The following is an 18675-nucleotide window of genomic DNA, read 5'->3' on the forward strand; positions in this document are numbered from 1 at the left end:
TCGCCGAGTTGTTCTTGGGATTCAGTGAGTCGAGGCGTAATGACCACCAAATCCATTCTGCGAATGGACCAGTTGTTAGGGAGGAAAGTCCCGTAGATGTTTTGACGCGAAAAAGGACATGAGAATCATGGGACTCGATGAGTGTATGAACAGACTCGGAGAGTCCAAGGCAATCTCCCAACCTTTGAAGATGGACTCGACGAGTTGTTCTACAACTCGACGAGTCATAGTCTGGACATGTACTTATGAGGGAGATGAACTCGCCGAGTTGAAGGAAGAACTCGGCGATTCGGATAAAGAGGTTCCCGATGGTTTGAATAAAGGAAAACTCAGCGAGTTCTCGCTAGACTCGACGCGTGGTGTCGAGGTTGTATCTGATTAGTGGAGAATGGACTCGGCGAGTTGGCGGGCCAACTCGGCGAGTCAAGTCAACTGGATGTTGACTTTGACTGGTTAAGGCATTGACCCTGGTCAGGGTTGCATGTTTTGTTTGATGAATTGAGAATTTTCGTGTAGGGATTAAGGAGTTGGGGGGAGTCGATCTTCGCCCAGAGGACGGTTCATGTAACGCCCGCAGATCTGGGCTAGTTAATTTAGAGGCAATAAGGGTCAAAAATGACTTTTCAACAAAATATTATTTAGAATAAATAATCTTAACCAAGTTGTAGAATATGTCACAAGGTTTCCGTACATATAAAGAATGCCGAAATCCAAGTTACAACGAAGAAGTTATCACTCATCGAAGTTTCGCGACGGAACCGACACGGCATCGAGAAGCGTAAATAGTGAATTTACAATAGAACGAGATTTAGCCTTAGTGATCTAAATGAAATTCGTAGAATACATTAAACCGAGAGCGTCCATAAAAAGAACGCCCAAATCTGACTTCGTATGAGGAAGTTATGATTTTTCGAAGTTTCGGCTTAGCGGTGTATAGCCCGAAATTCGAATATTAGATCGAGCGGTTTTTAGCCGACACAAACTATACGACAATTGAAGATCTCGTTATTTTTAGCGTAACGATAAAAAGACAGACGAAAACGGACGTCGGATGAAGAAGTTATGAATTTTTAACGGACCAATCCTGTCCCGGCCTGTTAAAAATATAAAAATTTAAAATAAAGTCAAAATTATCCGACAGAGTATAAACGAAAGTTGTAGAGTACGTTCCCTCCTTAGCGTGGATATAAAGAACATCGAAAACGGAGCTCGTATGTGAAAGTTATGATTTTTCTAAGTCGGGAGGGTGTTGTGCGGGTTTGGGTGACATGGCGCGATCACAGCCGTTGCTTCCTCCCCAAGGCTAGCCACCAGATGCTGACACGTGGCACATTACGCCCAGCGTAATTTTGAGTACGCTCAGCTTAACAATTACACTTAGCGTAATTTTTTAGTATGCTCGGCGTACTCGGCGCTGGCATCCTATAAATAGAGGCGCAAATCTCCCGTTTTCTTCACAACTCTCCACTTCTTTCCTCCCAAATACCCCCAAACCTTCAAGGTTTTTCACTAGCACCTCCAAGGTGTTAGAAGCAAGTCCCGGAGCACCGGGAAACTCTGAGAGGAGGATCCTTTCGGCTCGGGATCGGCTCGGGAACGCTGCTCCAGCAAAGCCCGGTTTTCGATAAAACCCGTTGTAAGTGAGCTACGCCTACGCTATTTTTAATATAGCTTCTAATTAATTATAGTAACATTATTAGGACCTTAAAATAATTATTTGGGCTATTATTATGAGTTATATAGTGTTGTTTAACACTTATATAATAATAATAACAGCTAGACTATTAAATTAGTCCCGGTAAATACTGAACTAAACCCTAGTGGTAATGATACTAGGTTTTGTCGAGGGAAATTGTTTTAAGTGTAACGAAGTGTTGTCCGAGTACCGAGTCACCACCGTATCAGGTGAGTGCATAGTACCTTTCATCTTACACATAGATATGAAGTATTTAATATAAATTACGTGCTATGTATGTATATTGTCTGAATACGTGCTGTCTATGATGGGTGAAATATTTTTATACATGTTTAAAATGATTTAAACTGTATATGTTTTTTATATCTACAAAATGTGTTGGGTAAAACATGGGTAGATGAAATAGTTGTTGTGTGACAACACGATGAAAGACATCAATGTTGACAGTGATCCAGTCATCTAGTGGACTATAGATGACGACCATGGACGATACTAGACAGTCCATTGGAACGCTAGCAGCCTCGTAACTTGTAGGTGTTTTTGAACTAGGTGCTGATTAGGTATTTTTGAACTGAGTGTGTTCACTACGTATTTTGAACTGAGTGTGTTCACTAGGTATTTTTGAACTGAGTGTGTTCACTAGGTATTTTTGAACTGAGTGTGTTCACTAAGTATTTTGAACTAAGTGTGTTTACTAGTTATTTTTGAACTAAGTGTTTACCAGATGTTTTGGACTACATGCTCACCAGTTATAATCTATAAGCCTTGGTAACGATGGACTTCGTGCCGATTCCTTAGGATGATCCTTAGGAATAAATAAACGAGGAATAGTTGATTCTTAAGGTAGATCCTTAAGACTAAAGAAGATAATTGGGATGGGTAATTGGGTTGATTGTTTGATTGTTTAAACATAATAATTATATTATTGTGGGTTGAAAACCCTATGTACTCACCAGGTTTCCCAACCTGACCCACTCAGTTTATTTATATCACAGGTGTTGATATGAAGTCACATTACACTGAGAGATTAAAGAGATGTAGATCACTAGTGTAAATAAATGTAAGTTCTGTTTATGCTTATGTTTATATATTGACGATGACATCACAAACATTTTAAAATGAATAAATTCATTTCTTCGAAAATGTTTTGATAACGTATTTATCATTTTTTTTGGAACAAATTCCGCAACATTTTTATGAAAAGAAGTACTCTGATTTTTTTTTACAAAGCATAAACAAAATCGGTCTTTTCTGGCCGTGAAAAATGGGGATGTCACAGTTCAGACACTACACGACATCAAGGTGAGTTACCTTCCAGTAGGGGTGGGTCTAAGGCCACAATGCCGACCCACCAATAGGGGTATTGAGTAGATAATTGTCTTTGTGATAATTATCTTGGTTTGGTTATGTGAAGTTGGTCATGAGAAATGCATACGTGATATGATATCTGTTTCAGTGGTAGTGATAGGGAATAGTCTTTCCCTGGCATAGGTCGTTAGGAGCAAGGGGTAGGTCAGTACCCGACATGTCTGACTGTATGTTTATATCTTGCTATTGTATGCTAGTGGTAGGGGGTGAAATAGTCCCTAGTTACCGGTTGAAAGATACCGATGGCGGTTACCGGTTGAAAGATACTGATGCCAGTTACCGGTTGAAAGACACCAATGGTAGTTACCGGTTGAAAGACACCGATGGCAGTTACCGGTTGAAGGATACCGATGATAGATACCGGTTGAAAAATACCGATGACAGTTACCGGTTGAAGATACCGACGATATTATATGGTATGCGGTATGATGGGGGAACTCACTAAGTTTTGTGCTTACAGTTTTTGGTTTGGTTTCAAGTACCTCTTCATCGAAGGGGAAGGAGCCGGCGGTGTAGCAGCACATCACACACACGCACACACATGGTTTCCGCATTGGGTTTCTGGGATTGTACTCTGATTTTATTACTTTCGATGATATGGTTTTCAGACACGTTGTTATGACTTTTATAAATTGATATGACATTGGCAATGTTTGTTAAACTATGTTATGAATTACTTAATTAAAAATGAAAATTTTAGCCTTGATTTTTGGCATGTTACATGATGAATGCAATGAACATAAAAGGGGGGGGGGGGTTATTTCTGAAAATTAAACTAATAGAAATCGAAAATGACAAAAGAATAACTAAATTTAAAGTGGCAAAAATTCAAATAAAAGAAACCAATTACAGTTTTGTGGTGAGTCCTCTAATCATATAATTAACCTTCAACACAATATTTGACTATGCACTTGTTTAAACTGGTAGTAAGGTTCATTAATAAGCTCTAATGACCTTTATTACAAAAATTCATTTAATCAAAATAAGTTCTCTGAATTAAATCTAACTTTTTACGAAATTAACCAAACAAGCTCTTGACTAATAAAGAAAATTTGCATTAGACACAGTGTAATTCCCATTAAAGTTCAATACCTCTCATAAGCTCGGAGGCGTTAAAACTTGTTTGATCATTTCATATTAGAGTTAACCCTAAACTTAGAATTAATCTAATACTTGTCACTTTTTACTAATTAATCTAGACAATTACGGATCTAAACAATTAGATGACTAGAATGGTTGACAAACAATTTAAGTGGCCAACAAGAATTGAAATCAAAATCAAACACTCAATTTAACACAGAACTGATCAAACTAAACAGTAATCGTAGTCAAACATAGTGCCTAATGATTAATCATACGAAAAGGTTACGTCTTGCGAAACTGAAATATGAGTTTTTAGCCTGACATGGCTAAAAACGGATTACAAATAGTGGAAATAGAATCTAAACGATAAATCTTGCTAAACTATGAATTGGAATCGAATCGTCTCATTTAGATCTGCGTTCTTCACTTGAAAACCTCTGAAAATCGCCTCTGAATCACTCGGAATCGCCAATTAGAGTTACTGGAAGAATATGGGGTTGTATTTATACCTCTAGCTATCAAAACGCCGTACCTACGATGGCAAAGGGCATACCTACGATCGCATGTATCACCCAAAAACGTGTCACGAGATTTTTTTAATGAAGTACGTTGCCATTTCGACGCAAATTGACCAACCTACGATCGCAAGGGCACAACCTGCGATCGCATGTTACTTTTTTGTGGCTCTTTTGATCGTAGTTCCTCCTTCCAAGCAGGTCTTGATCATTTCCCGGAATCCTTCCTTGGTCTAGACTCCAATTAAGCTCCTAAGCATCCACAAACGCATCCCGAACTTGTGCAATCATCCATGTTCTCCAAATGGCCCTGAAAAGTCATAACAAACGTGAACAGTACAGGCATTCTTCAAAATAATCATTAAACAAGAAATACATAAGAATAATCGGGAATTAGTTAACTTTTTATAATGAAATACGCAGGAAATTGTGCTAAGAGATGCATATCAAATGCATCTAACAATAGTACACTGATAAATTTGGATGAACCTAACACCTACAAGGAAGCAATGACAGGCCCGAAGTCTGCAAAATGGAAAGAGGCTTTGGACAGCGAGATTCAGTCCATATATAACAATCAAGTTTGGAAGTTGGTTGACAATATGCTAGGTCGTAAGACGTTCGGGTGCAAATGGATCTTCAAGAAGAATACCAACATGAATAGGAAAGTTGTTAGGGTGCAAAGTCATGCTTGGATGTAATGTTTTAGGCTTTCCTCTTTGTATGTGTAAATGGGTTGAGTCTTTTCCTATAAATAGGAAGTGAGTGACTCCCATTATAAAAGAGTTCATTTTGGAGTGTTAGACTAGAGAGAGAAATTGTATACAAACCCATTTTGTATAATCTTTCTAGATCTAATAAGAGCTTATAAAGAATTATTTACTCCTTGTGTTCTTGAATTTGTATGATGAATCACTAGATCTTTCTAATTCCGCACATGCCATCATAATCAACACCACATCAATTGGTATCAGAGCGGGTGTTCTTGAATCTCATCAAGAATTGATCCTTGATGGCTATTTTGATTTGGTGATTCTTATTGTTCATTGATCTTCGTGTTTAGAGAGTGTTTTTGTGTTCTAGAAGTCGAATTTTTCTTTGATTTGATCCATAATTCGACTTTCTCTCTCTAGAATACTTGTTTGTATCACTTTATCTCTCTAGAAAACCCATTCAAAATCACTTTCTCTCTCTAGAAATCTTCAAGTTTTTGTGATCATGGTGGGTTTGCCATATGATTCTTGGATTGTGATCATTAAAGATGTGAAATACAAAGTCAATGAAGATCAATTTTATGGGTTGTTGTTAAGCAAATTGATTTCATGGGGTAATTTGGTTTCTTATGGAGGTTTGAAGGATGATCATGGAAGCTTGGTATTTCAACCAATTTGTAAGATTACATGGTTGAATAAAATTTCCTTGTCCATATTAGTTCGTAGTAGAAATCAAAAAGAAGGAGAAGAAAGAGATTTGTTCAATAAGAAATACATTTCTCTAATTGAAAACCCAAATGATCTTCGTGCTCTTAAGTTTGTTGAAGTTCTTGACAATGGAGTTCAATGTGATGTTCTTGATGTTCAAGAAAAAGGAGTTCAAGTTGATTCTCATGATGAAAAAGTTTTTTGCTCAATTGGAGTTCAAACCGATGATATTTTGTGTTATTGTGATTCGTTTGAAGGAATGATTCCTTATCGGAAGCCGGTGATCCAAGAAAATCACAAGTATCAAACTCCAAAAGATTTGATTCAAACTCAAAATGTTCATGTTGTTAAAAGTGGGTTTGTTCATGAAGTCAAGTCTTCAAGATGCAAAAAGATGAGAAAGAAAAAGAAGAAGAAGATGAATCGGAAAAACAAGCGGGTTTACTCACAAAAATCGTCATATGTTGTGAAGCCAAAATCCGTGAAGCAATTTTGGGTTCCAAAGCAACAATCTCCAAGTGTTGCATTGAATTTGAAGTCAAAACCCAAATGTGTTGGTGGTTCTTTTGAAGATGTTCTTGGTTTGACGAAGAACACGAAGAACGAGTTGTACATCTCGCATGGTGGGTGGTACAATGTTCGATTTGGAGATTTTCTCATTCCGAAAAAAGAACCAAGATCTTCCAAATTTGATTCGTTTGTTGCAAACGGATCTCGATTCGTCAAAAAGGTATCACAAATTTTCAAATGGATTCCAAAACATCCATGATTTTGATTCGTATTTTACGTTTTTCATTTTTGATCGATTTGCCTCATTGGATCAAATCCGTTTCAATCCCTTTGTTGATCCAATTATTTTTTGTTTAGATCAACTTAAAATCAAAATCATATTCACAAATTTGTTTTACTTTCGAAGCATCATTGTTCATCAAATTGATTCAAAATGAAAATGTGTTATTGTTCATTCGATAGAGCCCAATGTTAAAACAATTACTGTTCATGTATCCATTTGAGCCCAAATGACATCGAATGCATTTGATCCAAATTCGATGTTGCTAGAATTGTTCATCAATCTTTAAGCCCAAAATCTTTCAATCCGATATCATTAATTGAGCCCGACTTTATTTCAATCCAATATCTTCTTTGGTTCTCTACTGGCTCGTACACTCTGACGTTTTTTTTCAATTGTCGATCGACTTGTTCTTGATTCACGTTTTGTTCAAATTGTTCTCATAGATTTGATTTCGTTTCGTCATCTCTAACATTCGATGAGCTTTGCTGTTGAGTTGGACTTGTGAATCGGTTGTATTTCTTCCATGAATGAGCCGATGATCATCAAGTGATTGTATATTAATCCTTTGATTTTGATGAAATTGTTGATCAAGAACACTTGAATGTTATGAAGAACAAGTTGAAGAAACGTTATTTGATCTGAAATTTGGCATTAGAAACCTCAATTTCATGTTTGCTTACAGTTGATAATTTGAAAAGTCAATTACAGAAAAAGTCAAACATGAGTTATATGAGTTGATTCATGAAATTGAAAGAAGAAATCGTTGGTTTTGAATTGAATATGTGATTTGGAAGAAGAAATCGAGTATAATTTGGGAATTAATTTCGAAAATTGGTTATGATTATTGATCTTAATGTCGACGAATGTTAAGGACGTTCTTGTTCGTTTGGATCGACTATTAACAGATTTAAGGTCTAATTCATGTTTGATAGTTTTCGAGATGAATGATATTTCGAAGATCTGTGATTTGGGAATCAATATTTCCATGATTGTGAGTTTGGACTAAAAAGCGAAGGGTGATTGATGATTTAGGTTGATCACTGAAATACAAAGGACGAAGTTTTTGGGCTAACGAAGGACGAATGGTCCCTGTGTTGAAGATGATTTTTATTGTTGGTATACGAAGAGTAACAATGAAATGTGAGAAGTTGTTTTGGGTTTAAACAAAATGGGAATGGAACGAACTCACGAAGGGTATTTGGAAAAAGAAATTTCATTCGAAGGGAAGAATCTTCGAAGTGTTTATAAAGATTTTATAAGACGGGGTCAATGATTTGGATGATGGTTTGTCTAGGTCGATTTTCAAATGGATGATAGTTGATTGATTTTGATTTCGAAGCTTTTGGAGTTGACGGTCTTTTGAATGATGATTGAATGGTTATATTGACTGTGTGATTTTGAAGTCATAATCGACTGGAAGGATTCAAATGATTAATTGGAAAACTGATTTGTATTCGAAGATTTGAGATGAAGGGTCCCTGTGTTTTGCTGTTGACGAAGATTCGAAGGGTACATGATTTGGGTTTGGGAAGAACTGTAAGGAACGAACGAAAAACGAAGACAACAAGAAAGAAAATTTTTGATTTTGGAGATCTTGAGGTCAAGAACGAAGGGTCACTGTTTGTTTGTTCTTGGGTTTGATTTAGGAAAAACAAAGAACTTGAATTAACGAAAATTTGGGAATCGATTTTCAGTGATGTTGATTTACGAAGACTGGGAAGTTTTGGATTAAAATTCGAAGGGTATATGGCTGAATTGAAAAACGAAGAGTTTGGAGTCTTCGTACGAAGGGTTGAAAAAAAAAGTATTCGTAAGTTACTAGTTTCAAGTCTTCGTTTCCGTGTAATTGGGGAAGAAACAAAAATGTTTCAAAATTGGACCCTGAAGTTTCGAAGACATGGCACAAATGGTCCAATTTCGAAATGGTGATAAAAGTTGTGAAGAATGATAGAATTTCTCTATTAGCCCCTGCAGTTTCGAAATATTGGCAGAAAATACCCAACTTCGAAATTGGGCAAATTTTCTGAGAAATTGAAGAATGTTCATTTCTGGTCCCTGCAGTTTGTACAAATTGACGCTTTCTACCCAGCTTTGGAAAAGGGGGAGAGTTTTGCATATTTTGCTGTTTTGGGCTCAACGGATCCCTGCAAGTTTCAGAAAGTGACAATATCTACCCGGATTTTGAAAAATCTTGCAACTTTCACCCAAAAAGTCAAAAAATTTCATAAATTGGAATTTTTTGTGGCTTTTTCGTGATTGTTTTTCCGTGCAAGATTTTTGGTGATTCATTTTTGGTACACATCAAGGGGGAGTATTTTGAACATTATTCCTCGGGCGCTTCTCATCCTTAGTGGGTTTTATAATCATTTTTTGATTATAAAAAGGGGGAGAATGATGGGTATTCGAAGCTTCTCGGGTTTGTCGAATATTCATTTGCGGATTTCAAGACCGGTGTTACTTCGAGGGGGAGTTTGGTCTTGATCGCGCTAGCTCGTTGGAGATTAAAGTCGGACATCCAATCCTAACTTTGAGGGGGAGAATGTTAGGGTGCAAAGTCATGCTTGGATGTAATGTTTTAGGCTTTCCTCTTTGTATGTGTAAATGGGTTGAGTCTTTTCCTATAAATAGGAAGTGAGTGACTCCCATTATAAAAGAGTTCATTTTGGAGTGTTAGACTAGAGAGAGAAATTGTATATAAACCCATTTTGTATAATCTTTCTAGATCTAATAAGAGCTTACAAAGAATTATTTACTCCTTGTGTTCTTGAATTTGTATGATGAATCACTAGATCTTTCTAATTCCGCACATGCCATCATAATCAACACCACATCAAAAGTACACACGTATAAGGTGTGATTGGTTGCGAAGGGCTTTACTCAAACTCCCGGAGTTGACTATGACGAGACATTCTCACTAGTTGCAGAGATTAAATCTATTAGGGTTATGCTAGCCATAGCTGTGTTTTATGATTATGTAATATGGCATATGGATGTCAAAACCGCTTTCTTTAATGGGAAGTTGGCTGAGGTTGTTTACATGAGTCAGCCAGAGGGTTTTGTCAATGCAGAGCACCCTAACAGAGTGTGTAAGCTTGAGAAATCCATTTGTGGAGTGAAAATAGCGTCTCGCAGATGGAATCTTTGTTTCGATGAGAAAGTTAAAGAGTTTGGCTTTTCAAGAAGCGGGGATGAGTCTTGTGTATATGTCAAAGCTAGTGGGAGTATAGTTAGCTTTCACGTTCTGTATGTGGACAACATACAACTAATAGGAAATGACGTCCCAAACCTACAGGAGGTTAAGTCCTCGCTTGGGAAGTGCTTCGCTATGAAGGACCTCGGAGAAGCTGCTTATATTCTTGGGATAATGATTTTGAGAAATAAGAGTAAGAGACTAATAGGACTTAGTCAAAGTACTTACTTAGAAAAAGTGTTGAAACGTTTTAGCATGGAAAATTCCAAGAAAGGGGAGTTACCAATCCAAAGCAATACCAAGTTGAGTAAGACTCAAAGCCCGAGTACCGATGCCGAGATAGCAGAGATGAGCCGAGTACTTTATGCTTCTGCAGTTGGCTTAATCATGTATGCTATGACATGTACTCGCCCTGATGTGGCCTTCGCTTTGAGCATGGTCAGCAAATATCAAGGGAACCCTGGTAGAGCACATTGGACCGTAGTGAAAAATATTCTCAAGTACCTTTAGAGGACTAAGAAATGGTTTCTTATCCTCGGTGGGAGTGATGACTTAAAAGTGAGAGGGTATAGTGACGCTAGTTTTCTGACTGGCTGAGATAATTTTCACTCGCAATCGGGCTGGGTCTTTACCCTAAATGGAGGAGCAGTGACTTGGAAAAGTTCCAAGTATATGACCGTAGCCGATTCAACATGAAAATCAGAGTGCATAGCAGCGAGCGAAGCATCAAAGGAGATAATATGTCTAAAGAACTTCATTGGAGACCATGGAGTTGTATCGGCCATAAAGGAGGCTATGGAGATTTTTTTGTGATAACGAAGGTGCGGTTGCCTTAACCAAGGAACGGAGGGATCATGGCAGATCCAGGCATATCGACAGGAAATATCATTTCATTAGACATCGGGTGGAAGAGGGGTTCCTCGTGGTTAAGAGGGCATCATCAAAAGAGAACCCAACAGACCCCCTTACAAAGGGACTGAGTAGGGTTAAGCACTTGTAGCACGCTAGGAGCATTGGGCTGAAGGACGATATTAGTTTTAGTAATTAGATAGCCTTAGAAACTTGTAATAGATAAATTGTAATTGGCATTTTGATGAATAAATAAAGGTGTTTTATTTATAAGTAATACTACTTTCTTATATCAGTTATTTACTATTGTTTCACTTTGCATGTTTTGACTTCCAAAATAATAAGATTATTTAAACTATCCACAGTTGATCATACTTTGGAAGTAGATATGAAAGAAGACTGCCATGAATGGGCTTGTAGATTTTCTAAGTGCTCTTGAAATATGATTTGAGTATTGGATTAAACCCACACTCACATGAATCACTTCATGGAATTTAATCACGAGTGATTGTGAGATGGTAATATCATATAGTCTTTAAATCTATATATATATATATATATATATATATATATATATATATATATATATATATATATATATATATGAGTTGTTGTTTACGAGTCGTTTGTGCATTGATAATGCGTAAACCCATCAGTAACTTGATGTTATAAAACGTATTGTTGTGTACGATTTGATGAGTAAATAGTACAAGCATATAATTCGAAGTTTATCTGTTCCCGTTATCCTATGAGGCTAAAAGCGATATCTTGGGCCCCTCGATGATTTGGATTGACTTATGTGTCGGGCCCAGTCATGACTGAATTGATGTGTTCAATTAAGTTCTATGTCAGACAAATCAAAGATCGAGAAACAAACTATTGGACAATAAGCATGACTATGTTCCATGTAATTGTCCACGCGATATCTTGAGAACGGAGGACTATACGATCCCTTATCTAAAGGATGTGTCAGAGTTCGACAGCAGCTTTTGAGAGCTACGATTGCTAATCGGATCTTGAAGTCGTACTTGCATTTATAGTTATTAGACTTATGCAAGTGTGAGACTGTTGGATTAGTGTCTAAGCCCATAACGATATTTGGTATGCACTTGACCCGGTTGTAGCATGGTCCTTTTGGGTTGCCTTTACCGAAGCAACTGGATGAATAATGGAGAAAGAGGTTGTTATGTTATATTAATATATTATATGAATAATATATTAAATGAGAAATCATATTATTTAATTAACATTGGTCAAGAATTAATTTAGAATTAATTTTGTGGTCAACAGAGGTTAATTAAATTAAGGGGACTGGACTTGTAATTATTTGATAATTGCAAAGTGGGCTAAGGAAACCCTAAAGATAGGGAGTGGACGAAATCCTTATGGATAGCCTATAAGATTTCGTCCAAGGGCCTGTTTTTGGAATGTTCTTGTGGTCTTCTTAGAGCCTAAGCAACCGGATGAGGACTTTGATTGAAACCCTAATTCCTCACCTATATAAAGGACCCTAGGCTTCACAATTTCGGCTACCACTTGAACCTTAGAGATCATAGAGCCGACTTTGAGCTTCCCCCCTCTCTCTATCCAAGATCATCCAATTGCTTTGGTGTTTGTGATTCATTAGAGGCATCGCATTTGAGGTGCTAGGTTTCTCAAAAGCTTAAGATCTTCAAGCTATAATCAAAGGTATTATCTTATCTCTTCATTAGATGTAGATTTCTATTTTTATTGTATGCTAGATTAGGGTTTGCAAGCCTTGGATAATTAATGCATATACAACTAGAAAAATTAGATCCAAGCATTTGGGTTTGCATGTACACCATAGGATTGATGTATTGCTCATAACCCAATAGGGTATGTATGGTTGTAGTAGCTTATATATATCTTGGTTGGATTATATATCTCTATATTGTGTGGTAATAGTTGGTTTTGATGGTTATCCTAATAATATTGTGGGATTAAAACTATGTGTTTCACCAAGTTTTCCAACCTGACCCACTAAAATTATATATATCACAACTAACATGGCTAAAACTATTGGACTTGAGTAAGGTACTGAATGATTGAGAGACAACCTGCAATAGTGTTCATGGCCATTATATTTTTACGTTGTAACATATATTGTGTATTGTGTATGACATCCTTACGGTTTTGTATTTTGAAATATCTTTACTAAAAATATTTACTAAAGATATTTTAAGTAAAACGAGAAAGTTTCTGCAAAACATTTCATAATACTGGAGTTTTTCACGAACAAAGATATTGTGATTTTGTAAATGTAAAGAAAAGTTTTTTTTTTAGTTATGAAAAATAAGGAATGTCAAATACAGTGAAATAATTATAATAAACTAAAAAACTAAATACTATATAAAATGGCTTAGAACTGGATGAAGATCCATTCTTCTCACTTATTATGTGAAATTCAATATTCATTATCAACACCAAACTTTTGGATCTCGAAACTGCAAAAAAAATTCTTAAGATATATAGTTTGTAAATCTTAACAAGTATAATAAGAGATCTGAAAAAGATCGTTAACTAAGAAACGTAAGACTTAGGTAGTACTCAAACCAATCCTCTCACAATCACATGTGAATTGTAATAACAAAAAACGATTTAGAAAGATGGGCAAAAAGTGACATTTTTTTCGTTTAACATTATCATAATTCATTGAGCAACAATTAATGATGTGTACCATTACTACTAGTAGAGTGAAATAATTATAAATTATAAATAACCAAATACTATAGAACATGGCTTAGAATTGGATGAAGATCTATTTGCAAAATAAATAATTAGAAATTTATAAAAAGTGGAGAGATGCATTAAAAGAAAAAAATCAAAACTGATATATATTTGCTTCGAATTGAAGTATTTTCCAAGTTATAAAGGCCAATTTTTTTTATTTACGAAGTAGTTAATTTCCAAGTCTAAAAGGCATGTATATAGGTAAGTTGAAACTTGAAACGTCTCTATATTATTCGTCTGGTAAAGGGAAGTTGTAACGATGTTCAGTAAACCACTTCATGTCGAGCAAATGTGTAATTTTGCCCCGGGCACCTCTTGAGTCTTGAGGTGGAAGGCAAACTTTTACTCCTTCAATGATATTATATATATATATATATATATATATATATATATATATATATATATATATATATATATATATATATATATATATATATATATATATATATATATATATATATAAAATAACCTAACCCTATATAGAGTTAGGTTCAAATGTTTTCACTATCTATTGTGTGCATGTATGATCGATTCTAGACCAATCATTTTAGTTATTTTAAGAAAGTAATTAATGCATATTAAACGCTGAAGATGTAATTAATACCTATTATATCTTCAACATGTAATATGCATTAATTACTTTTTTAAAATAACTAAAATGATTGGTCCAGAATCAGTCAGACATGCACACAATAGATAGTGAAAATAAAATAACCTAACTTTATATATATATATATATATATATATATATATATATATATATATATATATATATATATATATATATATATATATATATATGTTCAGGTTCATTTGAGACCATTCTAATTTTGTGAGACCGTGAGACCAAATCTAAAAATAATTTTAAAATGCAAAATAAATGGAAAAATCCAAAAATTCTTTTTTTAAATATTATTTTCGGAACTTGAATTAAATAAAAAAATAAAAATAAAAATAAAAAAAATAAAAAAAAATTTTCGTTTTTTTTTTGAAAAATACGTGAAATATTGAAAATAGAATATTACACTGACATATTCTAAAAAATAATTTTAAAATGCAGAATAAATGGAAAAATCTAAAAATTCTTTTTTTAAATATTATTTTCGGAACTTGAATTAACTAAAAAAATAAAAAATAATAAAAAAAATTCTTTTTTTTTTGAAAAATACGTGAAATATTGTAAATAGAATATTACACTGTGCATATTATAAAAATAATTTTAAAATGCAAAATAAATGGAAAAATCAAAAAATTCTTTTTTTAAATATTATTTTCAGAACTTGAATTAAATAAAAAAAATAAAAATAAATAAAAAAATGCGTCTCACGGTATATAGGTGGTCTCAAATGAACCTAACCATATATATATATATATATATATATATATATATATATATATATATATATATATATATATATATATATATATATATATATATATATATATATATATATATATATATATATATATATATATATATATATATATACACACACACACGAATGTACGTAGTGAGAAATGTTGCCAATTACAATTATGAGTCTTATTTTACTTACCATTTTCACCGCCTTTCCTACATGCAAAGCCTATCAATTCAAAAGCAAAACCTACATTGTTCAATTAACTTCACCTCAAGGCCAACATCTTTCTCTAGATCATCGACCACACGACCTTGAACAACGTTATAGCTTATTTTTGTCAAAAATCGGTAATGATAACACCACCTCAAAATTATGGAAACCAATTAGGATCATTCATGCATACCACCATGCTGTTACAGGATTTGCTGCACAAATGTCATCAGAGCAAGCAAATGCAATACAGAACATGAGAGGAGTTGTATCTGTAAGCCCTGAAAGACACTTCCGGTTGCATACAACTCATTCAGCGCAGTTTTTGGGATTAAGCCACAATTCAGGTTTGTGGAAAGATTCCAACCACGGGAAAGGAATCATAATCGGGGTTCTTGACACCGGAACCACTCCTCATCATCCATCATTCCATGATTTTGGTGTCCCCACTCCGCCGGAAAGATGGAAAGGAAGATGTGAAGTTGGAGTTAGACAATATTGTAATAACAAACTCATCGGAATGAGAAACTTTGTTAGGAGTACAAGTTCTCCATTAGATACACTAGGCCATGGGACTCACACTTCAAGTACAGCTGCAGGGAATTTCGTAGATAATGCAAATATATTTGGAAATTTTAATGGAACAGCCACTGGGATGGCGCCATTTGCACACTTGGCTATGTATAAAGTATGCAATCGGGAATATTGTTCTGAAAGCGACAGTATAGCAGGGATGGATGCAGCTATAGGAGACGGGGTTGATGTGCTTTCGATATCATTTGGTGGAGCTTCTGTACCCTTCTATCGAGATTCTATGGCGATTAGCGCCTTTAAAGCGATACAGAAAGGGATCTTCGTGAGCTGTTCTGGAGGTAATTCCGGGCCTTTTAAGGGAACACTGTCAAACACAGTCCCATGGGTGCTTACAGTTGGGGCTAGCACCACTGATAGAAGAATAAGGACGACAGTTTATCTCGGAAACAAGAAATTAATTGATGGTGAATCGTTATACCAACCAAAGAGTTTCCATCAAAAGCTCATGCCTCTTGTTTACCCTGGTGGAAATGGTGATTACAAAGCAGCAACGTGTAGCAGAGGATCACTAGATAATATTGATGTTAACGGGAAGGTAGTGTTGTGTGATATGGGTGGTACGATTTGGACAGTTGACAAGGGTAGGGTAGTGAAGGACGCCGGAGGAGCTGCCATGGTTCTCCGGAATGGAATTGCTTGTCCGGAGACTACAGTACCCGAGGCTCACGTTCTTCCTGCATCAAATGTGGGTTATAAGGAAGGACTTGAGATCATAAAGTATCTGAATTCGACATCATCTCCTGTCGCAACTATCCTTCAACATGGAACTATCCTCGGTGTAAAATCAGCTCCAGAGGTGGCTTGTTTCTCTTCAAGAGGCCCCAACCTCGCAAGCCCTGGAATCCTGAAACCAGACATTATCGGACCCGGAGTTGACATTCTTGCAGCTTGGCCATTGTTAATGCCGATGATGACCAAATTACCAACATTTAAGATCATGTCTGGCACGTCAATGGCGTGTCCTCACCTTGCAGGCGTAGCAGCGCTGTTGAAAAGCAGACACCCAGAATGGTCTCCGGCTGCAATCAAGTCAGCTATGATGACGACAGCAAGTCAAGTAAGCTTATATGGAAAACCCATTGTAGATCATGAAACAGATCTTCCTGCAGACATGTTTGCTATTGGCGCAGGTCATGTCAACCCATCAAAAGCGAATGATCCGGGTCTTGTTTTTGACATCCAACCAGATGATTACATTCCGTATTTGTGTGGGTTAGGGTATACAACCAAACAAATATCAATGATAGTTAAAAAGCCTTTTTCTTGCATAAAAAGCATAAAAGAAACGGAGCTAAACTATCCTTCTTTTGTGGTTACTTTAAAAAGCGATGATACTAAAACATACTCAAGGAGTGTGACTAATGTAGGTATGCCAAACTCAATCTACACCATCGGAAATGTTTCTGTTCCTCAAGGTGTACGTGTATGTATAGTGGTTGATACTTCTTCTCAACGGCTCAGATTCATAGCGATGTACCAGAAGTTAACATACAATATAACATTTACTCGGGACATCATGGATAAGGTGAAAAGTCGATATGGTCAAGGATATATGACTTGGGTTTCGGGAAAATACTCTGTTAGAACGCCATTTTTGTTCAACTTCTTTTAATGACCAAGCTATAATCGATACCATGAGAAGCAATTCAACATTAAAATTTTATCCAACTTGTACGACATCTATTTTCTATAATATTATACATATAATTAGATAAAAAGGGAATCCCATAACTTAACTTACATTTTAGATTTAAAGAGCAAGCATGTTTCGGTTCACTATTTGTGCGAGACTATTGTTCTATCTGTAGCTTGAAAAAAATAGTATTGAGGACCATATACATGTTAAAATTATTTCATATATTTTTAAAATAAGAGTGTTAAAAACGTAAATTATATAGTAACATATTTTACTATTTGTCCTAAGTTAAGCCTACTAGCTTGGAATATTTTGAGTAAATATAAGAGCTTTATTGGAAAAAACATACCTCTAAAGTTTTACTAATATGTGTATATATCATCTATTTAAGTAAGTCATGAACAAACAATCATAAATCTTATATATGGGTTACCACAAGACCCTCAAGACACTAAGCTTAATAATTCACAAACAAACCCCATCATATCCCAAAAAATAAATAAATAAAATCCCAACTCCCTCCTTATTCTTCTTCTCTCACTTATTATACAAAATTCATTCGTTATGAATACCAAACTTTTAGGTCTCGAAACCTACAATCAAATTCCAAAGATATAAAACTTGTAAATCTTAATTAACAATGTATAATAATATTAATATGAAAAAGATAGTTAACTAAGAAACCTAAGACTTAGGTAGTACTCAAACCAATCCTTTCACAATCCCATGTTAATTCTACAAAACAAAAAAAAACAATTTAGAAAGATGGGGAAAAAAGGTAATGTAGCGAACAATTGTTGTCGGCCACAAGAATAAAACCTACAACAAAAAAAATTTATACATCAATCAAACTCACACGCATACCTCAAAGGCTCTAACGAGTTTAAACATTAATCTATCCCGTTATACAGGCTAATCCTAACAAGAAACAATCTTCCATATCATTCATATCATAAAAGGTAAAAAAAAAAAATAGGTTATTTACATGACAATATGACATTATATTTGATTTACATTAATTCATTATATATATATATATATATATATATATATATATATATATATATATATATATATATATATATATATATATATATATATATATATATATATATATATATATATATATATATATATATATATATATATATATATATATATATGGTTAGGTTCATGTGAGACGCCCTAATTTTATGAGACCGTGAGAC

General features: G+C 35.0%; 1 protein-coding gene across 1 annotated transcript; it reads left to right on the top strand.

Moving 5' to 3' along the window:
- The first annotated feature begins 15202 nt into the window (after window positions 1-15202).
- On the top strand, window positions 15203-17443 carry LOC111892499 (subtilisin-like protease). The gene has a single exon (XM_023888537.2). The coding sequence runs from the start codon at window positions 15203-15205 to the stop codon at window positions 17441-17443; it is 2241 nt and encodes a 746-aa protein (XP_023744305.1).
- The last annotated feature ends 1232 nt before the right edge of the window (window positions 17444-18675 follow it).

Source organism: Lactuca sativa, chromosome 5 (assembly GCF_002870075.4).
Source record: "Lactuca sativa cultivar Salinas chromosome 5, Lsat_Salinas_v11, whole genome shotgun sequence".
Taxonomy (NCBI): Eukaryota; Viridiplantae; Streptophyta; class Magnoliopsida; order Asterales; family Asteraceae; genus Lactuca; species Lactuca sativa.